Source organism: Trachemys scripta, chromosome 19, assembly GCF_013100865.1.
Source record: "Trachemys scripta elegans isolate TJP31775 chromosome 19, CAS_Tse_1.0, whole genome shotgun sequence".
Lineage (NCBI taxonomy): Eukaryota > Metazoa > Chordata > Testudines > Emydidae > Trachemys > Trachemys scripta.
The window spans coordinates 4,899,685-4,927,264 of record NC_048316.1 but is presented as its reverse complement, the minus strand read 5'-3'; the positions used below and the strand labels follow the sequence as shown (position 1 = coordinate 4,927,264).

The following is a 27,580-nucleotide window of genomic DNA, read 5'->3' as shown; positions in this document are numbered from 1 at the left end:
CTACTTGTTTTACAGTACTGACAATTTCTTAAGGCTGTTGATCAGAATGTCATGAGTGCATGTTGCTTTGCATTACATAGAAATACTTTGACAGGCACATTAAAAATATGCTTTCAAATTAAACCTGTTTCTCTTTCTTTAGTTGATTACGTTTCCAGTATTTAGTGCGGCTGTGATCCAGAATATGGGAAACACTTTACTTCATACAAGTAAAAGTGGTGCTTTCAAAAGTGTTTGCTTCAAACCCATTGGTTAATTCACGTTTACCAATGTGTAGACTTCAGTTCACCTTTAAGGCTTCTTGGTTATCTAACACACATTCTTGCACTGAGCAAAGACAACCTTCTTGCTATTCTATTTCTCCAGTCCCATCCCATACAGGGATTACCCACTCTGACAACCCCAAATCACACCCACAAAAACCCACATCAGAAAGCTACTAGACCTGCCAAAAGGTTACAAATGTATCTAGAATGAGCTACTACTGAAACAGGTCAAGAGCTCACTCTTCCTACCATCATGTAAAAACAAACCCTTACCAACAGTCTTGTTTTAAGCTCTGTAACTGGAATTCATATTTCTGAATTCCTTTTCTCAACAGCCTGATCACTAAAAGGATTTTGGTAAGCTGATTGATTGTCTTCGAAATGGATCAGCATTGCCTATGCCCCAAGAAACCCAGCATCACCAAGAACACACAGAGAACCAAAATCTGAGCAGTGACTGGAAATGAGTTTTAAAAACCCTTTAGCCACCACTGTACTAGCACATCTGTTTCCTTCATCATTTTCTTTTAGCTTCTGACTTTTGGACAGATGTTAATTTACAGGAGCCAATGTCCAAAAGCCTCTGGGCAATTTGAGAGGAAAATAAACCCCTATATTAACCACAAGTAGAAAATATGATTTAAAAGGTATTATTGGCTACACATCGCATAACTCCCTCCCCACCTACATACAAAGAAACACAGCTTGAACCTTGCACTGAAAGATGCCAGGGATATGCTGTAGCCAACACAGGGGAAACCATCCAGAATCACAGATCCTGAAGGAAGATAATGCCTCCTTTCCTCTTAGAACAGAGCTTAGGAGGATTCTAGGTCTCGTGCTGCTGTTTTGCAAATAACTATACAATTAATTCTCCACCTATTCTCCAAATAGTTGGATGGGTGTCCCCTTATTAAGATCTGCATTTCTCTTAGAAAACATACATACTCTTATGGTCCACAGCAGCGTTCCAGATGCTGAACTGCCACATCTCTCAGAGACAGCCTGTGATTTTCCAAACTCCAAGTGAAAATCTGTATGCACTAAGCCATATCATACTGCTTCACTAACTGATTCCTGGACTGCACACATTCCATTGGTAAATTCAGTGTCATGCTTCTGCAAACTAAAATTTGCAGCACTAAACATTTGTAATCTAGACAAATGAGGAAAGGTGTTTTTGTTGTTTTGAAAGAAGTGGTACAGAGGAGACACTGAGTTCCAGATAGATTAAGCAGCATATGATGGTCAATTCCATAAGACCAATGATGACCATCTATGGTAACAAAAGCAGTGAAACTTAATAACCCTCAGACCTTCCAAGATCCCATTCTGATGCATCAGCTGAAACTGTCACTTCCAGTTGATAAGAAAATAATTTTACCCTTCTACTAGTTTTGAACTTCAAAATAGAAATTCAGAGATCAACACAAACTTGATGGCTCTCTGATGAGAAGGTACACTTCCCAACCTCTACAAATAGGGAAATACAAGAGATAGGGATGCTCTGAAATTAAAGTGGTGTTTGTAAAGCACTTTGAGATCCCTAAATGAAAGGAACTACAGAAGTACAGAGTTATTTCTTGATATCTACCTTGCATTGCAATTCCCTATCTAGCTAAATTGCTTTTAGCTTTATTTTCCCAGTTTGTAAAGACTTAAAAACCTGTGTTGGACACCCACTGTGCCTGGGGTTTATAGCTAATCCACTGCTTTAATGCTATTCTGACCCACTGAAAGGTAACCCTATTCAGTAAACATAATAAATTAGTGACTAAAATTAAAGAATAAATCACTGTCCCTTTCAGAGGGCTTACAAAGGGTGATCAGATGCTAATACACCCGTCCCTCTTCCCTTCCATTCCGACACTGACACACACACGTACATCATGTGATTAGTCTGCAGTTCTAGACAATGTCAAATGCAGACCCTGAATTGAAACTAACTGCAAATCTAATGCGGGGGGAAAAGTGTTGCTTAATAAAGAACTCAAAACAACTTCACTGACTTGTAACAGTTGGAGCAATAAGAGGAAAAATGCAAATAGTCCAATTCCACTCCCCTAGACTTCTATGAAAACAGCAGGAGTGGTCCCTACTACAAGCAGGATTTTGACCCTGAGCTGCTTCACTTGCACCTAGAGGAGTATCTTGCCTCCCTTTGTGCCATTCTTGCAGTGATCAAATGCTGGCAAGGAATATGAAAAGCTGGGGAAAATCTATCCCTTCAGCCTCTCTGTTCCCTGCCATAAAGGTTCAACAGTGTTCCAACATGGAACATAATTGTTTCATCTTCCCATTTGTTTAAGTTTTCATTTTTTCATTATATCGCGACATGCCGTACACTTTGGTCCAAGATGTCAAGACCTTTGTGTAAATCCCCTTTAGGGTTTCACCAGTGCATATTGGTACTTTCACAGAGAAAAATCCCATCTCCCTGGGTGGCTGTGGGAAATGCACAAACATCCAGCAGTCAGCTGTCAATATAGATAGGCTATTGGCACCCTATAAATTCAGAAATTAGCCCTCCCTCCACCATCACCCCCACAGTCCTTACATTCTCCCTAAAGCAAGGGGGGGGGGAAGGGGGAAAGCAGGAGGAAAATCATGAAAAACACACATAGCTAACACTACTATGTCTTTCTCCTGAATGTGGTTGGGTGTTTTTTTTTGTTTTGTTTTGTTTTTTTGGAGGGGGTGGGTGGAAGACAACAGCCTCAGAGTTTGTCTACAATGTAAGCTCAGTGTTAGTACAAAACACATTAGCAGACCGTGGGGTTGTTAGCCTAGGTTTTGAGTATCTCTACACTCACTTATAATCTGAGGTTAGGAATAGTTGAACCCTGAGCTCAACCTGGGGCTCAGCATCTACACTGCCTTATGCGGCCCAGAGTTCAACCAGGCATATCCCAGACTTCCTAGCACCCTCTCAAAACGTGACTGTTCTAGCCCTTTGTTTGTGGTGCAGCATGGGAAAACTTGACTGTCCAGAGGACAAAAAGTCAGCCCATGGGATCGTCAAATACTTTTGATGGACTCCCAGAGCACAAGTCTGGAGGGGCTGCATCGACACTGAAAACCAACAGGGCTTGAACCCTAGGTCCCAGTGTGGGAGCCTGGGGCTGAACCCTGGGTTAGCGTGATGTATGTGGGGGGGGGAGGGGGAAGAAGAGGGGATTAGGCTTGAGCCCAAATTTGAGCCCTGGGTTTACGCTGTAGTGTAGACATAGAGTCTTGCTGCGGCAAGCTACTCCACTGGGCTAATGTTTGCACAGACCCCACAACTAAGCGGGACTGAATGCACCTCCATGTAATGGGGGTCTCATACCCTCCCATCCGCTGCTGGGTGGCATCCCTCCCCCACACCCCAAATTCTGCCTCCCTAATCGTGGATGCTGAGGCAACTCTGCCCCCCTCAGTGGGGCTAACCCCTTTCAGTCCCCTCCCTTGACGATGCTGAGGCTTCCCGCAAAGGGGTCCATCCCCTAGTCCCCTCCCCAGGGTCACCCCCTCCTAGGCTGCTGTCCTCCTGCCCCCTTTCATCGCCTCCTCAATGGGGCCCACCCCTCTCCTAGGCTGGCCCCTCCAGCCTGTTTACACCCCGGCTGGCCCGTTAGCAGCCCCCGGCGGCATGCTGGGACTCGTAGTTCTACTGCCCGCCCTCCGCCTCGCCCCGGGAGAGCCTCTGGACCACAACTCCCGTCATGTCCCGCTCCGCCAGCCCGACGCGGCGCACGCCGGGAGCCGTAGTCCGTCTCCCGCTCCAGGCTGTGTGCGCCGCGCCCAGCGGGACTGCATTTCCCAGCGTGCCCTGCGCGCCACTAGCTGCCCGTCCCGGCGGTTTCCCTGAGCGGACAGAGCCGCCACCCGTCCCCGACCGCTGCCGCCCCCGAGGCGCCCGTCCGGTTACCGATGTCTATGGCGAAGCACTTGGCGTTCTCCAGGTTGCGGAAGATCTCGTCAGGCGGGAGAGTGATGCTCTTGTCCAGGCTGCTGTCACCGCCGCTGCTGGTACCTCGCCCGCCCCGCTCCGCCATTTTGAACGCCACCCACCCCCTTGCCTGGCCTCATCGGCATGCAAATATATGCGCATATATTTACATAGTAATATACTATGGTGTATACATTATGTAAATGAGCCCCAGCTGGGGCTCCCTTAAGCTTTGCCAGCATTCATCCTTTTTGCCCAGGGTGTGTGTGAGAGGGTGGCTCGTGGCCCCATTTTATCTGCAACCGACAAAGTTATGGGGGGGGGGGAGAGTGTGGAACTGAGCTCTATATTTTTTACCTTACAAAGTTATGGGTAGGTTAGATCTTGATCCCAAATAATCTGCCCCCCTCCACCAAGTTACAGGAATCTAGATCTATGGTATACAACGTTATAGGTGTGTGAGGGTCTGGATTCACTTTTATTTGTACCTCCTAGTTGCTGAGGGGCTTGCACCTGGCCCCATTTCATCCTCAGCCACAGGATTACTGAATAGATGGTGTGGGGTGTTTTGGGGATTGGTGTCCCATTCATCTGAAGTCCCAAAGTTATTGAGGGGAAAAGGCACATTGATACAAATAATCTCAGTTTGCCTCGTCTCTAATATAGCATCATTTATTTTTATTAGCAATTATACTTTCTATGGGATCTCATCTCAAAGTACCTTATGATTATAAATTGTTGTTAATAATACTAGTACACTATAATATCCTGCATTTACAGTAAATCATCCCAAATAAATACTTGCAGTTTGCAGGTACTCCCTGCTCTTGAGTGAGTTCATACCCCTGCTCCATTTTTGGTGAGAGAAAAGGAGATTTTTCCAGGTATTGCACAAAAAATTGAGGACAAATGATTGCTAATGGATTCAGTAACACATTTTTTTATATCTCCTCTAAAGACCCCAAGCTCACCCAAATGAGCAAGGTGTTGCAACTTTCAGTAGTATTGCTGTTTCATACTGACACAGTGCTTGAACTGGGCCACACGGTGGCATAGCACAGTTGGAGATTACAGTGCTGCTTGTGCAGCAAACATCACATGATCCCTCCCTGAAAACGTATAAGTCAAACCTGGAGTGATGGTTCAATGTGGCTAAAGAAGATGGGAGTTGTTGGAAGGTAAAGTCAGAGTCAAACAAAAGTCTCTCCCTATCATAAACTAGCAACAGGGGAAACTGCAAGAGAAGTGGCAATACATAGAGCTTACAGCTGGAAACTCCAACAATTGAGATATTTATACAGGACTAGACAAAATACTAGCAAATGTGCTGTAGGAGACACATTAGATGACACCTGACAGACCTCTAATTTCAGTGATTCTAGGTGGGATACATTCCCTTATTGCAAACACCATTTTCTAGCATATATGCTTCTGCATTCTCAGGTAAAACATTTGCACTAACAAATATGAGGTAAAGGCAGGTTGGTGCGGAATGAAGATACATTTGGGTTTAACTGAAGTGAGGGAGAGTTAAGGGTTATCATCCGCTTGATAGCTCCCAGTATTCCTTTTTTTCCGAATAAAGGGATACCTTGTTGGCCTAACATATAGTTTGAGTTTTGTAGCCTCTAATTTTCCCATTCTGTGGCCGTAATACTGCTCCCATTCACATCAGTGTTGCGGGTGCAAGCCCCATATATACTGGCTTTTCCCCACAAGGATTAATTAAGTAGCTACAAATATTTCTGCTTTATGTGGAAAACCAATTGGATCTAAATTTCGCTGCATCTCTTACTAGTAACTGTTGCTGCCCCACATTTATTTAATATATAAAAAAAGGGAATTAAACATTAAGCACCTAGCAAGGTTTATTTTCACTTAGGAAGTTATTTCTTCCTTACTTGAAGTGGATTATCTGTTTCTAAAATGACGGCCCTCATTTTTCTCATTCATAGATACATCCGAGCCACCCCGGATCTATCAGTCTGAATATGGGACCGAGACCCAAGAACTCCTGAGTTAAATCTAGCTGTGACACTCACCTTTTCTGTGATGTTGGGTAAGTCACTTGGGTTTAAGTGTCTACTGATGTTTGGTTGCCTTCATTTTTTGGGAGTGATTTCTGAAGGTGCTGAGCGCTCACAACTCCAGTTGAAGTCAGTGAAGCTGTATATATTTATCACCTTGGAAAATCAGGTCTTAGACGTCTGAAGTTGGGCATCTGAAGATTAGAGGCTTGTTTAGAATATTTTTACTTTAATCTCTGTCTCAGTTCTTCTATATCTAAAGTGGGAATCATAATATGTAAAGGCTTAATATTATTGTTGGATGTCTGCAAGGTATTTTATTTTGTTTGTTAAAGGGGTATATCTAGAGTGTGAATAAGAAGCCACAAAAGGATCAGTTAAAAGTATAGTACTAAAGTTAAGTGTTTCAGTCTTTGAAGTAATTTGTGAGCAGCCTTGTTAAATGAATATGAGATCTATGAGAAGTCTGCTATAGAATCATTTATTGGACTCTTCCTCTTAGTGAGGGCTTTGCTTTCCCCTCACTGTCTCCTGGCCCAGTCGCAACAACACAGGGATACCAGCCATGAGTACAGTGGATTTGCCTTATTAAGCCCAAAGGCAGACACCTCTGAATTAAAGAAATCCTCTGACTCTGGATAGTGAGTGCTTGGTCTTGCAAACCCTTAATCACACGAGTAATCCCTATTCACGCTTTCCTCACAGCTGAGGAAGCCTGACTATGGGTATGTCTACACTACCCGGATTGGCAGGTAGTGATCGATCTATCGGGGATCGATGTATCGCGTCTCATCTAGACACGATACATCGATCCCCGAACGCGCTCCCCATCGACTCCGGAACTCCACCAGGGCGAAAGGCGGAAGTGGAGTCGACGGGGGAGTGGTGGCCGTCGATCCCGTGCTGCGAGGACGCGAAGTAAGTCAATCTAAGTCGATCTAAGATATGTCGACGCTATTCTCGTAGCTGAAGTTGCGTATCTTAGATCGATTCCCCCTCCTAGTGTAGACCAGGCCTATGGCTCCTTCTGGATCTTGTCAGTGCCATTCTGTATGTTAATCAATAGGAGTCATTCAAATTACAGTGCCTCAGACCAAACTTGGCCAACCTGGGTTGCTCCACAGCTGAACTGTGATCTTTGTGTATCTATTGTGAGGTCTCTTATGTCAGTTCTTTAAACGGCACTATCCTGTGAAGCCTCTGTCAAAGGGGCATCAGTTAGGGATTTCTACCCTGGAGAGAATGACTTGCTGAATATAGATTCAGTAATCAGATTTTATTTTAACAGTGTGCAAAGTTTCTGCAACTTTTGAAATTCAAAATGGTTTCAAACACAGATCATACAATCAGTGCACCTGACACATACACATCACAGCATCCTCTGAGGATTCTAGTGAATAGACTATCTCCCATAACATTATGGTACCAAAAATGTAAATATAACTTATATGGTTGCCTTTCATGAAAGACTTTTGCTAAATATTTCTCGTAAAACCGACAACACAAGCCGATACTTTCCTTCCTATGAGGATACAAAACAAGTTACTGCCTTTATAAAAGGCATTGCATATCCTGAACATAAGAAACAATACTCTGCTCCTGAAGAATCTCCTCTACATAGCTTGAGTTATGGTGTAACATTTTTCCAAGTACACTCAATAAACTCTATAAACATTATAGAACCCCTTACAACAACAACATGAGAGCCAGATTTTCAACGGTGCCCACTAAGATTGGATGCTCACCTTGTGATTCGTAGGACATTGATTTTTCACAAGTGTTGAACTCCCACAATTCCAGTTGAAATCAAGTGGAGTGGGATGTTGCACGCTTTGAAAATCAATGTTCTATGAGTCTCAGGTTGGGCCACTAAAAACAGAGGCACTCCAGTTGAGTGGACACTTTTGAAAACTGTAGCCTAAACTTCCTAGAAGTTACTTCTTTCTAAACACACACTCAAAAACCTCAGCAAGGTTAAAAAAACATTAAACGTTCCCTTTTGAACAACTGCTCAGTCATCCTACTATGAGGATTACTTTGCACATTCTTTTAGAATAGCTACCTCTCCACGTGGTGGGAGCATTTAGATCCTTCTAGGAGAAGGGAAACTGACATCCAAGCATAAGTATGCTCTATAAAAGGAAAGTATTCTTCCCTACTCATTAGAGGAGTGAGAGGACTTGTACAGCAAGTCACAGTCTCCTCTGGAATATGAGTGAATGTCCAGAAACCATACAAAAGTCCTTCTAATCTACCAGGGCCTCCAAAGGCTGCTGGTGGGTTTCAGTGCTGCTTGTTTTGCAGACATTTGGTGGGCTGCAGAGGATGAAGCTGGAGAATTTGAGTCCTTGGCTGTAACTTGAGGCCTCTGGAAGTGGCACAGCAGTTTCATCTGGGTTTCCATGTTCGCAGAATGGAGAGACAAGAACTGCAGAGCCTCTTTGAGGCACCAGGAATAGCCTTCACTGTAATCCTGCTGCAGGCTTGTAGAAGAGGATGCAAAAGCTGGGAAGAGAGAAAAGACGGAGATGGGTTTTAGATAGGGACATCTAGGCTGGAGTTTGGACCAGGGATAAATGCAGCACCGGGGAGTTATTCAGAAGCAAAGGGGAAGGCACTTACTTTGACTGTATTTCAGGTAGCTGACAGTCATCTCCAGGATGTCGGCTTTCTCCAGCTTGGAGTTGGGCTGGTGTCTCTGGAACTCCTTCTCCAGCAGGAGTTTCAGCTGCTCGATGCTGCTGTTAATCCGGTCCCGGCGCAGCTTCTCTACAATCGGCTTCCTCAGCTGTAACACAAGAGGGGAGAGAAAGTTAGTGACACATTTCTCTTTTCCATCCATTTCCCATCTTCTCTGTGTAAGCAGCTCAGCCTGTATCAGCCACTTGCCCTTTAGTCAGTGCATGTTGCAATATGCAGTGGATACTTACTCTGTTTTTCTCTTTGGATGTTAAGATTTCTAGTGAGAAAGTATTGGGTGCCATTATCCCAAACTTTCAAGTGCAGGTTTCACTTCCAATCTTGCTGTTTAGCCAGTGCAGAAAGGAGCTGGAAAGCTCTTCTATTTATACCCATAAGCTGCATACAAATGTCTGGGTCCTAAGCTTCTTTGAGTTTCCCACACTCACTAGCCAATCCATGCATTTATCAGGACAATAGAGAAAGCATCTATTACAGCATGGTAAATTGACTGTGAATTGCCTGGGGATAATACTCTGCTCCCAACGGAGCAGGTGGACTGGGGAGCGTGTTACACAATAGGGACTGGCCTTGGAAGAACAGGATAAGAACGTGGGAAAGCGTTCGCCGTCATTATAATCAAACTTGTGCCTGATGTTGAGAACGTCAACATCTCAATATGCTGCCTTTTCCCAGGCTGTGGTGAAATTAAGCACAGAAGACAGCTCCCAGGAAGGGAAAATGTCCCCCACTTTCCTGTGCCCAAAAAGAAGCTGTAAAGGGAAAAGTCCAGAATTCGAGAGACTAAACATTTTCATTGACATTAAACCGTGCTTAGATGAATACAGTGCTTGTCAATTTTCAGGCAATTGAGATCAAAATCAAAAGGGAAACCACGTTTTTGGGGAGGGGATCTTTTTAAGGAAGATACAGTTCAAAATGCTTTTCTCTCCATCTTTTATAGACATTTTGTTTCCTCTGTCATTCTTTAAAAGTCTTAAATCTTTTTTTACTTTTTTTCTGGGCAATCTCAATTTCTCCTATGATGGTCTGGCAAATCTGTACAACAACAATAATAATAATAATAAATAGTCGTTTTGCCCTTCCCTGGCATCTTCCATTTGATATCTCAGAGCATTAGACAAACAATCATGAACTAAGCCTCACAACACTCTGCTGTGCCTCAGCCCCCATGTGCAATAGGGGAATATCCTCCTTAACACATGGGGAAACTGAGGCACCAAGGAAATCATTCCCTCACCCACACTTGGCCTCAATGATCCTATCTGCAAAATGGCTATAATACTGCAAGATTTCCTGACTCCTAGTCCAATCTCTCTCTGTCTCTCTCATATACAAGCACCGTTTTTTTTTCCAATATGTTTGACTGTTATATACCCCATATGCATTAGATATATTTGGCACAGTCAAATCTGCCACAGGGAAGCGTGAGAATTTTAGCACAGGGGTGGGCAGTCATCTGACCATGAGAAGATTTTCTAAAGAAATAAGTAATATTTGTTTTTTTTATCATCTGACCTGATGCCAGAAATCTTAGATCCTGTTCCAAAGACGCTGGCTCAGTGATTAAACTGACTTAGAGCAATGCTTTTCTGGTCACTTTTTCCCTTACCACAGGCCCTGCACTCATGAGTATTTTGACTATTAATAAAGCATAGACCCAGATTCATGTTTCTTTCTTAATTTATATCATCAATGTAATCCTAATCCTCACTGTTTAATGCTTAAAGCATTGCTTAACAGCCTTCAAGTCGTGAAATGACATAAAAGGTTGTTATAAAGATGTGGGTGATAAATTGTTCTTCTTAACCAACAAGGCCAGGAGAAGAAGCAATGGGTTTAAATTACAGCAAGGGAGGTTTAGGTTGGAAATTAGGGAAAACTTCCTCATTGTCAGGGTAGTTAAGCACTGGAACAAATTGCCTTGGGAGTTTGTGGAATCTACATCAGTGGAGGTTTTTAAAAGCAGGCCAGAGGTGGTCCAGATAATACATAGTCCTGCCTCAGCGTAGGGGACTGGGCTAGATGACCTGTCCAGTCCTACATCAGACACACACACACAGCTACACACATAGGTTCAGAGGGTGGACTGCAATTGAATAGTATAATCCTAACGTACAACCACCCCCAAAGTCACACAACATGCACACAGGAAATACGGGGGATCATAACAGAAAGAAATCACTTTTCGGGGGGAAAGGTTTAAGATGCCATTTAAAGTGGAGTGGGAGGGTCTGAGATGTCAGTAAGCTCCACTCTCTAGTTGTCTACCACACCAGAGGCACAGTCACCTGCTGACATGAGCCAGGATGTTGGAATCTAGAATCATGTGGTGTCAGAGCAAGTATGTAAGATCTTGTATTGACAGAGGTGCCAATTCTTTCTATCATGTCTGGTCAAACTGCCATGTTTGCTTGGAGCACCTAAAATGGGGTTTGGTGCATTGGAGCATTTCAGTTGGGTTTGGTGTGTGCAAATTTGTCCTCTCAGGCACTACACATTCCAGAATTGGAAGCTGGGGCTTGAGAGAGTACCCAGAGACAGAAATAATAACATCTAGCACTTATATAGTGCTCTTCAGCAGTAGTGCTCACAGTATCACTATCCCCATTTTACAGATGGGGAAACTGAGGTGCAGAGGGGGGAAGTGACTTTGCCTTCGTCTGTGGTGTGGGGCATGGGTCACTTGTGGGTTGTTGGGTTTATTTTTGTGTTGTTGTTGTTTTTTTTCAACTAGAGTAAATGGGAGATTCTCTGTAACATGAAACCCTTAGATCAAGATTTGAGGACTTCAGTAACTTAGACAGAGATGATGGGCCTACTACAGGGCAGATGAGATTCTTTGGCCTATGATGTGTGGGAGGTCAGACTAGATGATCAGGATGGTCCCTCCTGGCCTTAAAGTCTGAGTCTAAGATCATCCAGTGTGTCAGTGGCCAAGACAGGAATAGAATACAGATCTCCTGAGTTGCAGTCCAGTACTCTATTCCCTAAGCCAGGCTTCCTCTCACAGAACCCAGCTCTTCAGCTCTGCTGTTCATAGATTAGGGACCTGATTTTCTACATGCCTCAGTTTCCCCATTGTTACAAAGATGTTAATGAAAGCCTCATCTAACACTTTGTCAACTTTTAAAATGCAGAGAAAAATTAAATAAACCTTTTTCTCTAAGCTCACTGTATGACCTCTCCATACCTTAGTTTCCCCATATGAAAAATGGGGCTAACAATGGTATCACGTATGGCTGCATGTAAATACAACACACACAGAGTTGTTGAAAGGGCGAATCTTGTTAAATTTTGAAATCCTGAAAAGTTTATTTTACTGGTCATAAAATTTTGTCATAATGTTATCTAGCTGTTTTTATGATTCAGTTGCTGTAGTAGTTAACTCCATGACTTCATGTGACAATGAGTTCCATAGGTCAGCTACACCAGGGCATGTTATATGTTAATAGCTTATTCATTATTATTTTTTATTGTTTTTCAAAGCACGTGGGTGACTCGGCAACACAAGTCCCATTAAAAGTCCGATTAAAAGTCTGCCTCTAGGTCACTTTGAATTCATTTTGAATTATTATTAATTATTATTATTTAATTTTATATTAGCAATACAAGACCACACACACTTTGATTGTTGTTGTAGCTAACAGTGAAAATATTATGCAAAGCTCTGTGTCCAGATGCATTGGACAGTAAGTCATGCCACACGCTGGATGTTGTGTTTTCAGCAGCAGAAGGACACCGTGAGGTGGGAGGTTTCCTTCGGCCAGGGAGGCTTTTGATCCAATTTTCAGTTCTGGAAATATGAAATGAGTGGTTTTAAATAATGCCATCCTCTCCCTAGCACAATGCCCGGGAACGCAAAGGGCTGTACCAGCCCTCATTGATTAAAGCATTATCCCTTTCTCCGAGTGCTGGCCAGATGGTATAGAAGGCATTAGCTTTCCGCTCAGGACCTGCAGAGGCACACTTCTATTGTTGACAGTTTAACACTGTGAATGGAGCGATGTGTGGGAAACTCTCAAAATTCCGGACTCACACCATCTGAGGTGAATGGTGAACCAGGCAGGCTGCCTTGCATTGCACGCACAAAACAACAAGCCTCTGGGGTTACAAACTCCAGCTTCCCTCTCTCTCTCTGTCATCAGTTGGAAAAGACCAGAGCTCTAGCACCAACCCCCCCTGCTTCCCGCCTCCCCCCCACACCTATTCACAAATCAAAGAAATGAGCCATTCCTTTCGTGTTTACTTTGAATGTATTATGCAGGTCTAAATACTTTATGGTAAGTGAATATTTGTGAATTAATATTTCCTCACATGGTAATCTGAGATTAATAAAATCCCTAATTTAAGGCTGCCATATAAGTAGATTCGTATGTAATGTATATTGCATTTATTTCCACAAGGAAGACAAACATTAATTCTATAATCATTATCACCTCCGAATATGGTGGAAATCAGAGCGTCAAGGTGATTAGAATGGGATGCTACTGTACTTTAGCTGGAGTCAGCCTCTCCTCTCCTCCCAAATATTCACTGTTACATTTGAGCACCTGCAAAGCATCTTTGTGCATCAACATATCTTTATGTAAGTAGTCTATTCACCAGGTCAAATTCTTCCCTGTGGTATTGCCATCAATTAAGTTACTCCAGGGATAAATTTGTCTGCCTCTATCTATCTTATCTATCTAATGTCCTTTGCACCACTTTTTTTAGTTTATCCAATGTAACGTCATTGTCTCATTTTCTTTAACTCTGCAACACATTTTAGGAGTCCATTTGAATAAAGAACACTTGGTCTGTTGGTTTCAGAGTACTTGTGGCACCTTAGAGACTAACAAATTTATTAGAGCATAAGCTTTCGTGGACTACAGCCCACTTCTTCGGATGCATATAGAGTGGAACATATATTGAGGAGATATATATACACACATACAGAGAGCATAAACAGGTGGGAGTTGTCTTACCAACTCTGAGAGGCCAATTAAGTAAGAGAAAAAAACTTTTTGTGGATACAGACTAACATGGCTGCTACTCTGAAACCTGGTTTCAGAGTGATAGCCCTGTTAGTCTGTATCAGCAAAAACAATGAGGAGTCCTTGTGGCACCTTAGAGACTAACAAATTTATTTGGGCATAAGCTTTCGTGGACATCTAAGATATTTGCCCTTCTGGAAGAAAATAATTTCTATTGTCAACAATCTATCTTTAATAAAAGGTTAGTAACTAAAATGTTTGTCTTGTTTCCATCTGACAAACATGGCTATTTTTTGTTTAGTTTTGCTTTTTAAAGGGAAGCTGAAAGTTCAGTTTCTGTAGCAGTTTGTCCTGTTAAAAACAAGCTCGTGCTCCAAGATCACCCATTGTGGGAGGGGTTTGTGGCTTTCAACTAGCAGTAACTGCAGGGGAAGCAGAGAATGTTATTTTGTGTGAGACTCACAAAAATGGTTATAAGTGGTCCCCTCCCCGCTCTCCCTCCCCCGTTGTTAATGGAATGATAGATTGAAAGAAACAAATCACAACATGCACAAAAGACACTTGAATCTAGATTGTACTAATCAGGTAATTCCAATTTTTATAGATCTGCTAACTGCAGTGGTCTAATAATTACCCTCTTCTTTGTATGAAGCAGTGGTGTAGCCGTGTTGATCCCAAGATATTAGATAGACAAGGTGGGTGAGGTAATATGTTTTATTGGACCAGCTTTTGAGCTTACACAGAGCTCTTCCTCAGGTCTGGGAAAGGTACTCAGAGTGTCATAGCTAAATACAAAGTAGAACAGATGTTTAGCATAAGTGGTTAACACACATTGGTCAAGGGACCAATTCTAGGCGAAGTGGCCATTAATACCTCTCCAGTCACAGGGAGGAAAGAAGGAGGAGGGAAAAAGCTGGGAGGGGTGGTTAATGAGTTATGGATTGTTGTAATAAACCATAAATCCAGTATCTCTAAACAGTCCATGATTTTAATGTCTAGCAAAGTTATTAATTTAAGCTCCCAGGCTCATCTTTTGGAGGTGTTGTGCAAGTTTCCTTTGAGGATGAGGACTGAAGTCAGATACAGAGTGATCACTGAGAAGTGTTCACCCACAGGTGATACGGTGTTTTTATCTTTTTCTGAGAGAGTTCATTCAAGAGTGTAGTGCTTGTCTTGTTTCACCCGTATAGTTGCTATTGGGGGCATGTAATGCACTCTCTTCATTGTAATGCTGCCTGTAATATTTCATTGCTGTGAAATATGGACCAGATCTCGAGAGATGGACTGCAGCTGAGAACTTAAGCCATTGCACCTGAGACGTTCATTTTCTCAGTGGCCTTGTTCAATCATGAATCACGTTAACAGTCAATAGCAGCACTGTGAATATAGGACAGCTTCAAAACTATTTTAAGAATCACCTAGGAGAATAGAGGGGCTGATCTATCTAGTTACGTTCATTATTTTGTATTGATTAAAAATTGGCACCAGAAATCAGTGATGTCACAAAGCCTGAGTCTCCTGTACACTATGGCCATGTGACCCCCACCTGCTGTAAGGCCAGGCCTTAGTGTAGATGAGAATCTGGCCCACAACATTTTATCAATCATAACGATCAAATGCATACAGGGATGGGGTTTTTTTTTGTTTGTTTGTTTTTTAAACTCCCATCTCATCCTGGGTGACTGTCCCCTTTCTCAGCACTCTCCCGCCCTTGGGGAGCATGGTGTTTATTATGCTGATCCTACAGCCCAGGGATACTCTTCTGACAAAGACCCTATTAACCTCAGAGTGTGGGCCTGAGTTTCTCAGAGTTTCCCACACTTTCTTCCCTATTTATGACATTCAAGGGGATCACAAAAGAAGCGTGCCTCACAACAGCCCCCATTAGTGACGCTCTTTGACTCCGCATTGTGATTACCAGCAATTCCTGTCCCAATAGACCATCTGGAGAGCTATTTTCCCAAGGAGCACATTGATCGATCAGTATTATCCAGGCCCTTTTAAAACTTGGGAATGTTATGCTCTTTGACACTAAATAGGTGGCTTGAGGATGGATTGTCAGCTAGATTTTAAGATATCTAAGGTACAGAAAAAGATAATCGTTCTTTTAAAACACACGCAATATCAATACCTTTCATGAAACAGGGTGACATGAAGTCAGGAAGTAGCATAAAATGCAAAAGAGGGTTATGTGAGTGTGATGCTGGATGCACAGCCCAGAAGAATGAACTTCTCTCTTTATCCACAGAGTAGGTACAACCCCGGCAGTGGAAATGCAGGCGGCGCTCTTCCTGATTTATACCAGGATGAGTGGAAGGAGATGCCTGTCTTACGGGCTTGATTCTGATCTCACACCAGTTTTTCACAGGTGTAATTTTTCTGACTTGTTCCTGATTTAAACCAGCGCAAGCGAGGTCAAACTCAGACCCAGCAGTCCCTAAACTCTTGTTGTTTTCAGAGTTTTTCTTTTCTGTTTTTCTGTCTGACTTCGTCAGTTTAAACTCAATCAATGTGTGATGTTGCTCGGTGTGATTTTTAGCAAGGTTCTGTGGCGCAGTTTACTCCAAGTAGATGTATGTTAGCTGTATAAGATAGTTATACACATAATAGCAGTTTACTCTAAGGGCTTGTCTACACTACTGCACGGGGTCGATCTAAGATACGCAACTTCAGCTACATGAATAGCGTAGCTGAAGTTGACGTAATTAGATTTACTTACCACGGTGTCTTCACTGCGGTAAGTTGACAGCTGATGCTCTCCCATCGACTCCGCTTGCGCTTCTCGTTCTGGTGGAGTACCAGAGTTGACAGGAGAGCAATCAGTGGTCCATTTGCTGGGTCTACCCCTGCTGGATCGATCGCTGCCCGCCGATCCTGCGGGTAGTATAGACAAGCCCTAAGTAAATGTATAATAGCTAAGAGAAATGTAGGTGATTCTAGTCCTTGTCTCTATTGAGTACAGTTTGGATGGAAGTTGGCATGGGTAATTCTGATCTAACTAGAAGGAATATATGTCCCTAGTCTTCCTTTGTAATTTTCATTCATTAGAGTTGGTTGATTAAAAAAAAATGAATTTCATTCATTAGAGTTGGTTGATTAAAAAAAAAAAAGAGAGAGAGCACATACATGAATCTGATTGTCTGTCTGATATTTGGGGAAGGGGGTCATCCTACTTGTCATATATGTGACTTCCAGTAATTATAAAAATGTTTGCAAAATTTTCATATTTGCCCTGAAACGTGGCATTCTTAGTCCCCATTCTCATGTTAAAAAAGTTTCATTCAGCCAATCTGGAAGCAGAAAATATGCCTTATGAACAATCAAATACTACAAACAGTGAATAGCCACAGGGACTAGTTTGCAATCAACTAGCTAAATAATGATAATTTCTAGCTCTTATATAGCCGTTTTTTTATCGTAGATTTGGAGTGGGTATGTATAATTATCTCCATTGTCCAAAACTGGGGCTCCGAGGTGCTGCTGCAATCCAAATAATTAATAATAATAATTTTACAGATGGGGTAACTGAGGCACAGAGAGTGACTTTCTCATTCTCACACAGCAGGCCAGTGGATGAGCCAGGAACAGAACTCAGGTCTTCCAAGTGCTCACTCAGTGATCTCTCTGCATCATTACAGTTTGAAGAGTCTTCAATTTGAATTGTTTGGTGAATACTTATGAATAATTAATCTAGTCACACAAATCCGGATCAGCCTTCAATGAATCACAAAACCGGGGGGAAAAGCTGAAATGTATTGAATTACTGCAGCCAGCTCCTGTGTTCATAGTGAAAGAATAACATGAAGGGTTCATGTAAGCACACTGAGGAAATGCAAAAGATTCTTCTATTGGCTGGTTATATTTATGGAAAGGAACAAAAAAAGTAACAAATTTATTGCGGATTCCTTTGCAAAGCTAGGTGGTGACTGGCCAATCAGTGTTGTTTTTGGCATGATTGATTCTGGCTAGTGCTTGGCTGGGAGACCATCTGAGAAAACCAGGTGTGCCCAGTTACATCTCTTTCATGGAATTACAGGGGAGATCAGCCAGTGGTGGGTCATCTAATCATCCATTCTCAATGCAAGATGATTCCCTACCATAGACCCTCATAAATGTACCACAGGACAGGAGCCAAACAGTAACTTTTAGAAATAATATTGTAAACTAGCATTTTTGACAGTTATGTGCAGATTTAATTTCCTTGGGAATTGTAGACAGGGAAAATAAAATCTCAACATTCCCTGCTGAGCTTGCTAGGGAGTGGGATTTCATTGGAGGAGTGGCAAGTCTTCCATGTGAGGGATAAGGGATGGGGTTTGAAAGTGACTGTAGAAAATGCTGTTTAGCTGTGTCACTGGGTGGCTGGCTCTAGAGAAACAAAGATAAGAGGGCCTAGTGAAGCAGAGGGACTCTCTCTGCAGGGAAGAAGGAAGAGTGCAGGAAGGAAGTGCTGGGAGTTGCTGCCAGTGCTTAGTAAAAGTGTAGAAGACAGCCCAGATCCTCAGGACAGGCGGACTGGTGGGTCCATCTTCAGGCTGGGATGTAGATGCTGTGGGTTTTTGTGTTTGTTGGTTTGACATTGGCAGGTATATCCTAGATGGGGAGGACTTCTGTTAAGTGACTTAGCCAGAGGGCCAAGTCACTGCAGCAGCCAAACCAGGCTGCAGGGTTCTTTGAGATGCCCTGAGAAGGGGGAACTGATACTGTATTGTTCTAGAGACACCCTATGCCCTAAGGGGACGCTCAGTGGGTGATGACCTCTAACGCTGGTTCAATCAGCAGGATTTGTCCTGTGAATCTCCTTTACTTAGAGCGGAGGATGGAGGAGAGGAAGCCAAAAAGCAGCAGTGGTTAAAATGGGTGTATGTGGTGTCAGCAGTAACTACTGCGGTTCCTGTTCCCGTTTTTAGAAGTGGACAGATGGCACAAGCCAATCCAGGAAGTTCTCCTGGGGAATTTAGAGGCAGCAGGAGGCACTGTTGTATCTGCAAAGACGTCTGGCAGTCTTGGAGGAGTAGCAACAGCAGCAGCACCTACTGGGTTTCCTGCAAAAGAAAACATCCATAGCCACAGATAGGGAGCCTAGAGATGGTATACTATGCCTGTGGGCAGCAGGGGCACCTGAAGAGGGTTTGCTCCTATGTCACCATCCTTGAGATTGACTTTGGGAGGCGGAACACAAAGTTGCAGGCTGCAGAGAGGCTCCTGCAGGGAAAAGACCCCAGGCTGGAAGGCCTGGGAGTGGGTTAAAGACTAGCCCAAGTGGGGTGGAAGAACTCTTTCTTTTGTTTGTTTGGACATTTGTTACATCAAAACCCAGGTGAGGGGGAAACTGAGGCAGGGTGCTACAGTGCCATCCTGCCCACAAGGTAGCTGGACCCATGACAAATTCTATAAAACATTTTTGTGAGAGAGTGAGTGTGGAAGGTGCTCAAGGCTGGCTTTGTGTTACCCAATAAAGTCATGCTTAGGGCGGCTTCTCCCTCCCATCCTCAAATCTCCTCCGTCTGTCTTCCTTCATTTTCCCTAACCTTCCCTAATCTCTGTCCCTGATGGCTGAGTGGAGGATGGACATAAAAGTTCTTCTAAGGTACCTATCTTCCCCCCTCCCCGCCCCGCCCCTGCTGCACTATTTAAGCACCGCACGATTTATAATATATCTTATCCTCTGCACACCCAGGGGAGTCAGGTAGGTGCTATTAACTGATTTTATAGATGGAACTGAGACATAGAGACTGAGTGACTTGCCCAAGGTCACTCAGGAAATCTGTGGCAAATCAGAATTGACACTCCCCCCCCCCCCCCCCGTCTCTCAAAGCCAGGGTAGTGCCTATGACTGTGGTGGACAACGCTGCTTCTGCTCGGGCACAGCGGAACTTTCTAACACAAGGGTGAAGCTCATCTTTGCGAGAGACGGAGCTTTCTCAGGGGCTGCTCTGAGTCTCTGGAACAAACTCCTGCAGGCACAAAAGACCATCACAAGCCTCCCCAACTTTCACTTCTCTGACCTGAAAGACACAGAGCAGCATGGGGATCCCCAAACCTTCAACCCCTTCCCCACCCAAACAGAACACCTCACGACAGACCCACTTCCACCCCATCCAGCGCTTTAGAGCGCAGATGAGAGAGAAAATAGGTAGCAGATTTTAGCCATGTCACTTAATACACAGCCATATATGCTACAGTGACGAGGTGGTACAGGAACCTCTAGAGACTAGTACAGAATAGAATGCTGCCTTTGTGCTTCTTTTCCAACTCCCAGGGAGTGAAATTGACAAGCCTTCTCTTCTAAAGCAAAGCACCTGTCAATTTTAATCCTCTGCTTGCTCTCAGGAACAGACATGGCTGGGGCAGCACTTAGGTAATGTGGCTACTGCACCCACATCTGTGGTTCACAAGAATCCTAGCACCCTGGATTTGTTTAGCTTGGGTCACCCAACTGGTGTGGTGGGGTTTTCAGGCTTTTGTAACCCCTCATTTAGGAGGGCACGCAGGATTTGTTTTCTATGTTGGGGTGGGGGGAGGGATCAAAGGGGACATGTTGTCACTGTCATATTTTTGGATCTCAACTAATAGGGTTTGTGTTAAATATTTTAAAGCTTGCTGGAGTGTGGCACTATTTCCTTGAGGCAAACAAGCCCAAGTTAAAAGTGTATGGTTAATACCTAATAACATCTAGCATTTATATAGCAATTGTCATTCAGAGATCGCAAAGTGCTTTAGAAAGGGTGGGACAACATTATCATCCCAGGGCTACAGATAGGGAAACTGAGGCACGAGGTGAAGTGACTCGCCTGAGGTCACTCAGCAAATCAGTGGCAAAGCAGGGAGTAGTACCAAAATCTCTTCATTCCCAGCACTGTGCTTGATCTTCCCGGACTAACAACGCTGAATTTCTGAGCCTTACTTGGATTCCTTAAAGAGGAGAGTGAAGTGCTTTTAGAAAACAAGAGAAAATAATCTGGAAAAGGAAATCCTTACCAGATTATAGAGACTTGCAATTTTCCTTTTAAAGGAGGAAGGAGAAGCTTTGTGTTACCTGTGAGGACCAGCGTTCCGCTAATCAGGTTTCTGTGAACAGGAGTTGCTAACATCAAAACACCAAGTGACCCCGGAATTTTCTCCTATTAAAGGAAATGGGAATTTTGCCAGTGACTTTAATGGGAGCAGGTTTAGACCCTAAAGCAGAGCAAGGAGCTGAATTCTTCATAGTTTATAAGATGTTTTCCTTGTGCTGCAGGTGTGGGTAGCATGGGAGCATAGCACTCTGAACCCAGGGCTTGACAGATAGATTAACAGGGTTGGTGAGGGAGGGCAGCGAAATTTTTCATGATGTTTTATTTTTGAAGTCTGTGCGTGGTTTGTTAAGGAATCTTACACATCTGTCTATAGCATTTCAGTTCACCCTTAATACACATTAGGCCTTTGTGACTTTTATTTTTGGAGGCTTTTTCGTTTATCTTTTTCGGCCAAATCCTGCTCCTCTTCCAACTGAAATCTATGTAGCTGCTTGCATGAGTGTTCACACTAGAGTTAGGGTTTGCAGCATTTACAAACAGCAACATCCCCACATAGCTTAATTCTGTATATAGACTAAAAAAGGGGGGTGGTCTATTTTAATCTGAGAGCAGCCGTGTTCATAAAGAGCACCCCGGCCCTAAGCAATCTGGCTTGATTCTGAAAAAATGTGTTTGCTTGATCTCCCAGGATCCGTTGCGACTCTCCTCCCACCCCACACGCTTCAAGTCCTGATGTTCCCCACACATTGTCCAATAAAATTCTATGTTTTAATGATTTCAAACAAAAGATCAATGAATTAAAAAAAACATTTTATTGACTTTTACAGGGATGGAACCAATGTCACTTTCAACATCACATATGATGAACGCGTGGCAACTTTATAAAAGCATGTTAAGCTCATCAGCACATTCAGTCAAGGACAGTAGAGTACACATTTCCCACCTCCCATCCCACTATTTAAGATACACAGCCGGTACTTCCTTTACAAAAGGCATCAATTATCCCTCAACTGAGATTAACCCATGCTGCATTTTAAGAGAATTTCTCCTACAGTCATTCGTTATCATAATAACTTTGCACAAGAGATTATACTAAAATAGTATAGGAACTTCAGAAGCATCAGTATTTCTGAATCAAATCTTTCACTCAGAAAGTAAAGGCTAGCCTCTCTTTATGATACAAATTACAGCCTCAGATGCCTCTCCTGTCTGAAGGGCAATGCCTAATATAGGGCCACAGCAGCTCCTGAATCAATGCCCATAGAAATCCATGAAGAGTCCCATTGACTTCAAAGGGCACTGGCGAGAGGACCTTATTGAGCTAAACTCTGATGGAAGCCAATGGGAGCTTTGCTCTGTAAAGTGCCAAAGGGCTTGGCCCTCTATTCAGCTAGGAGCCACCCATAAGGGCAGCATGTTTGCTGCAAGAGACAGACACCATCCTTCACTAGGAAGGGAAACTACTGCAGAGACCATTTCTCATGACAAACAATAAAACCCCCTCCTGGAAATCAAAGTTTCCTACTTTAAAGAGGGACCTTAAATCAAAGATCCCTTTGGTTTTGCAGCACACACACACACACAAATGTCCAGTCTACCACGGTCTCCAGATGGCAGCAACCGCCACAGGGATGTTCTTCTGGGAAGGATGCTTCCTGGGTACCGGACATGGCAATGAAGGTGGGCTATGCATGGGAGGTGAGCACAGGTTGTCTGGAATTGTCTGAGCTTTGCAGAAATGCTTGATCAGCCGGGTCTGAGCTTCCTTCTTAGGCTCACAGTAGGAGAGGAAATGCAGAGCTTCCTTCAGGCACTGCAGGTAACCAGTGTTAAAATCCTGTTCTGGGCTCTTCTGACTGACCACTGGAAAATAAATGGGAGAAAATCAACCTGTTAATGGTCTGTCCAAACTCTGAGCAGTGTAAATACATCTGAAGGGACCAACAGGAGGGGCCACCTCCCACAAATCCTTGCTCATGTGGATAGTCCTTATGCAAATGGTCCCATTGACTCCTGCAGGAGTAAGGTCTACTTGGGTGAGCAAAGATTTGTAGGAGTGGGCCTTCAGGGAAGCAGCATCTGTGAGTGAGTGATAAAGCATGCTGCATACTCACTTTGTGCCTGCAGCTGGCTCTGCTGTTTCAGGTAGCCGACGGCTACTTCCAGGATGTCGGCTTTTTCCAGCTTGGAGTTGGGCTGGTGTCTCTGGAATTCCTTCTCCAGCAGGAGTTTCAGCTGCTCGATGCTGCTGTTAATCCGGTCCCGGCGCATTTTCTCCACCACCGGCTTCCTCAGCTGTACAAGAGAAGGGCCAAGTTGTTAGGGATATGGGTGGATCCAATTTATTTACATAATCTCCATTGATTCCCATCCGCGTACATTAGGACAAATTTCTACTCAGTAGGAAGTCTATGGTCCTGCCGTGTCTGTCTGTCCGTCCATCTATCTTCCTCTTTTACCTCTATATGTCCATCTGCTATCTTTACACCAATCTTTCTTTAAATCTTTTTTTTTTTTACTCTATCACTAATCTATCTCTTTATTCTTATTTTCAGTGATCTATTATCTCTCTCCGATGTTCCTGTATAAAATCAGTTAGGTAAACACCCAACTGACTCTGAAGTTTCAGACGCATAGTCCCACTGAATATAACCTAACACACACTTTCGAGTCCTGTCCATTGTTTAACTTACTTTATTCTTCTCTTTTGGCAGCAGTTTCTCCTCCACATGGGCCATGAAGCTGTTGCTGGGAGCCATTCTTATCCTTGCCAGTTAGGGCCACAGCTCTGTGGATCAGGGATTCCTGTGCTGAGCACAAGGCTGTGTGACAGCCTCTATTTATACCCAGAATGGCCAAGCTGATATGTGAGTCTCAGACTTGTTGATGTTTCCCACACTCGTTCAGCCAATCCGGGCACATGGTCAAACAATAGAGGAGGCATCTATTAGTGCATGGTACATTGATTATAAATGCCCCGGAGAGAATAACCTTCTGCCCAAACCAACTGGTGGAGTGTGCAGTGTGGCGCTGCAGGGCTGCACGAGGATCTGGGAAAGCACTGACCCTCCAGCTGGTTGTCTGGGATCAATTGCATTCCAGAGTCACAGCATGTGCCAGTCACATTCATACTGGGGATGGAGGCACACGTTTCAGGGAAGGCGGGAAAAGGCGGGGGCAGTGCCTTAAGGGTTAAAATAAAGAGTTCTGCGTCCATCTCTCTGCTCTTTCTGGAGAGAGCATTGAACACCCAGCCCCGTTATCACAGAGTTTACCTGCTGAGGGTGCTTGTTTGTAGAATACTTGGGGTTTCTGCAGACACAGTACTGACCAAATGGCAAAGTAAAATACCGTCTTAGTGTAAAATGACAGGCCCATTAGAAAAGCAGGTCTTAAGTGATGAGGCGATTCTAAGTGATGACTGCTGGATGGCTAGGTGAGGGTGTGTACGGGGTTGGATAGAGCTCATGGGGGTGGCTGGGTAACGGGGTGTATGAGGATGGATAGAGCTCATGGGAATGACTATGCGGGGGGGTGTATGGGGATGGATGGAGCCTGTGGGGATGGCTAGCAATATCGCCCTTTTTCACTGTAGAGTGATAACTCGGGTAGGCCATCTGAGCCAGAGGATTAGGTTCCAGAGTAGAATCCATTAGACTCTGCCACTAACTTACTGTGTGACCTTTGGCAAGTCACTTCACCTCCGTTTCGTGGTCTGGAATAATAGTGCTTAGCTATCTTTGTAGAAGGGCATGGAGACAAATGGATGAGGAGTGTGTTCTCTTTTCTTTTCTTTTCTTTTTTTGGCTGAAATCAGCAAGTGCAGAGGCACCTAAGATTTTTTTTAATTAAAATTTTAATTAATGTTTTTGAGCCTCAGAACTCTCTCTTTAGGTTCCGTTCACATTGGGACAAATGTTCAGGTCAGTTCTGATTTTTATCCAATTGGATAAATTTAATCCCTGGGTCTAAGCTTAAAGGCAGCAGTGAAAATAGCATAGGGCCAGATCCTCAGCTGGCGTAAACTGGGAAAGCCCCATGGACATATGATAGAGGGGTATATATGGAGATGGATTAAAGAGGGTTCCATATGGAGCTGATCTCAGTAGAGCTATGCTGATTGACACCAGCGGAGGATCTGCTCCATACTGTCTAAAGGATAGGAGCTCTTCTTTCTCTACAAACGATGGGCATGGAACATGGAGGCAAGGCCGATGAATAGAGAAACAGAACTGTTTCTAGTTGTGGGAACTCAGCAATGGTTAAAGAAAGCCGGGGACTGTTGCCTATGTGGAAAACCCTGAAGTAAAGCCTGAATTTAATAGGCATTTGTCAGGAAGGGAAGTCCGGGAAATAGCCAGCTTCATGGTTTTCATTGTATAGACCTGAATGGGCTTAGTTCTTTGTTAGGGACAGATGCTGTCCTCAGAGCCTTTTATTCCCTGTGTTCTGGGAAAGCCAGGAGATAGGTCATCTCATGAACATTTTGATCCAGCCAAAGGATTAAAACATTAGATAAGACGCAGCCCAGCACCACTGGCTTTTGCCAGCTCTAATAAGATGCTGCCCTTTTCCTTGCATCATTTCACCGCCCTGTCTCCAAAAGGCCAGGTCTCATGTCATCTTTCCCAAAGCGCTGGAGTGATGGCAAGGGACCTTGAAGCTAGAGTCTGACAGGTAGTCGTTGTACCAAGCTGGTTAAAGAGACTCTTCAGTGTCAAAGAGCATCTTTTTCCCAACTTCTGAGAGGCAGCCCTGACCTTTATTGCTGTATTATAACTGCTAGCCAGATGGTCTTTTGGGAGTTGGATTTTTTCCCTTGAATTCATTCAGGCTCAGGCACCGTCACTAATGTTGCAAGTAGTCGCAAGGCACACGTCTATTGTCCAAACAAGAAATGTTATCAATAGGGGGAAAGTGTGGGAAACTCAGAGAAATTCAAACCCACACAGCTTGGTGCTAATAACTCCTTTGTGGAGCCTGCACTTCTGTCAATGCACCGTGAATTCACGTGATTTTTCTCTGGGCGTCACTAAAGTGGTTGGATGGCCATGTGGGTCGGAGCATCTCGGAGATCCTTGTTTACCAAGGAAAGGGACAATATGGGGGGCAAGGTGCAGAGTTACGCCAGTCTCTGGTTTACGCACAGGGCTGGGATTCAGAAAATCTAGGCTTTGCCACTGACTCCTCTGTGACCTTGGCCTAGTCCATAGATGCCGTTCTGCCTTGGTTTACCCTCCATGAAATGGGAATATGGTACTGACTTTCCTCTGAGGGGTCCTGTGCTTCTACCCGCAAGCCTCAGTGTTGAACCCATCTTTGCAGTGCCTCCAGTGTGCCTTTCCTGCCTCTAGGGTAGATGCAGCAGGTGAGGGGGCAGGTGAGACAAGCTGAATATTGGACCCAAAGGAGGATGACCGTGTGAGCAGAGTCTGTAGGGAAAGCACTTCTCTGGAGATAGAAATGCCTTGAGTGGCTTCTTCCTCCTACCCATGAGGGTTACAGCTGGCAAATTCTCTTCTTCCCCCGTAGGGGAGTCTGGCAGAGACCTCTCCTGCCTAATACCTGTGCCATGCTCACCTTGACACTGCAGCTGGATGGGTGGTAAAAACCTTGCAGAACCTGCTTAGACTGCACTCCTGAAAGGGCATTTGCTTATACTTTAGGCCAGCCCTGTGTTAGCATCATTGTAGCAAACTCACTTAACTGAATAATGCTCTAAGCTTCCTAGATTTTTAGAACGACAGGGTCAAATCTCAGCAGGTTCAACTCAGCTCTTCATCTTCCTAGGTAGATAAACTGAGTTCCATACTCTACTCTGCGTGAGGGTCTCTTGGATGAGACCTGCGGGGGGAAAATCATTCCTGTGTACCGTGCATGACCATTAACAATCCTGTGGCACTTTCTATATGAGTAGCAGTTTAAACTGGTGGTGTTGGACAAATTCCACTCTGCTTCAGTGTGCTGCTGCCCCCCACTCCAGAGATGGTGTTATTTTAGTGGTCGTGTACTGGCAGATAGATTCTGAAGTGCTGTAGGGTGAAAGATGCTATATAAGACCTGCTCCTGTGGTCCTTAGGTAAAACTCCTCATTCTGGGTCAGATTCTGCCACTTTCACTCATGTTGAGTAGTGCTTCACCCCACAAATAGACCAGTGGAGCCACGTAGTATAAGTGTGGCCAAATCTGCCCCTTTCCAAGAAAAGGACATGCTGATCGGGCCCATTATGTATAATTAATTATTACTATGCCATTATCTGGATGACTCCTCCTCTCACCTTCCCAATGCAGGACGCAGGTACAGGCTTTTTTAATGCTGACAAAAAAAAAAAGAGGAAGACCTTTTGTAATGCAGCTATAAACCATTCTCCCTGTAAGTTTAACCTTCAGTTTCTTATTGGATCCAGCATTCTGAAACACTCATTCTTAGGTGCTTAAGAGAAGGCAAGCAGGTTTTGATCACTGGGGAACACAAAATGTATGATCCAACCTGATCTGCATTTCCAAGGTAGTTAGAGGTGAAATCAATTTCCCCAACTGCTTAAGCAAGTGACCCTGAAATATTCATGGGTCAATGACATATTCTCCTTACAGCAAGTATTAAAAATAATTAAAAATTAAGCAGTTATTCTTTTTCTGCCTAGTGGAAATTCCCACAAGT

The 27,580-nt window shown here is 43.9% G+C and overlaps 4 protein-coding genes across 5 annotated transcripts in view; 1 reads left to right on the top strand and 3 right to left on the bottom strand.

Annotated features, from left to right (window-relative positions):
• The window catches only part of PANK4 (pantothenate kinase 4 (inactive)), a 34,181-nt gene extending 29,854 nt beyond the window's left edge, over positions 1 to 4,327 (bottom strand). The window contains exon 1 of the mRNA XM_034753347.1: positions 4,177 to 4,327. Within this exon, the coding sequence (XP_034609238.1) occupies positions 4,177 to 4,303 (127 nt within the window). The 5' untranslated portion in view covers positions 4,304 to 4,327. The remainder of the gene's footprint in view (positions 1 to 4,176) is intronic.
• The window catches only part of LOC117867906 (transcription factor HES-5-like), a 36,562-nt gene continuing 13,159 nt past the window's right edge, over positions 4,178 to 27,580 (top strand). Inside the window, exons 1-2 of one of the 2 annotated variants that reach the window (XM_034753350.1) lie at positions 4,178 to 4,277; positions 6,153 to 6,256. The gene's annotated coding sequence lies outside the window, so the exon portion shown is untranslated. Of the gene's footprint in view, positions 4,278 to 5,259; positions 5,376 to 6,152; positions 6,257 to 27,580 lie in introns of those variants that run through there. The other variant, XM_034753351.1, reaches the window with a different exon arrangement.
• LOC117867908 (transcription factor HES-5-like) lies at positions 7,332 to 9,245 on the bottom strand. Its single transcript, XM_034753352.1, has 3 exons — positions 9,155 to 9,245; positions 8,847 to 9,012; positions 7,332 to 8,729 (listed from the first exon to the last, which is right to left on the bottom strand). Exons 1-3 carry the CDS (start codon positions 9,206 to 9,208, stop codon positions 8,476 to 8,478), a joined length of 474 nt encoding a protein of 157 aa, XP_034609243.1. The 5' UTR covers positions 9,209 to 9,245; the 3' UTR covers positions 7,332 to 8,475.
• LOC117867909 (transcription factor HES-5-like) lies at positions 21,750 to 23,721 on the bottom strand. Its single transcript, XM_034753353.1, has 3 exons — positions 23,613 to 23,721; positions 23,034 to 23,214; positions 21,750 to 22,782 (listed from the first exon to the last, which is right to left on the bottom strand). The coding sequence occupies exons 1-3, from the start codon at positions 23,676 to 23,678 to the stop codon at positions 22,514 to 22,516; spliced, it is 516 nt and encodes a 171-aa protein (XP_034609244.1). The 5' UTR covers positions 23,679 to 23,721; the 3' UTR covers positions 21,750 to 22,513.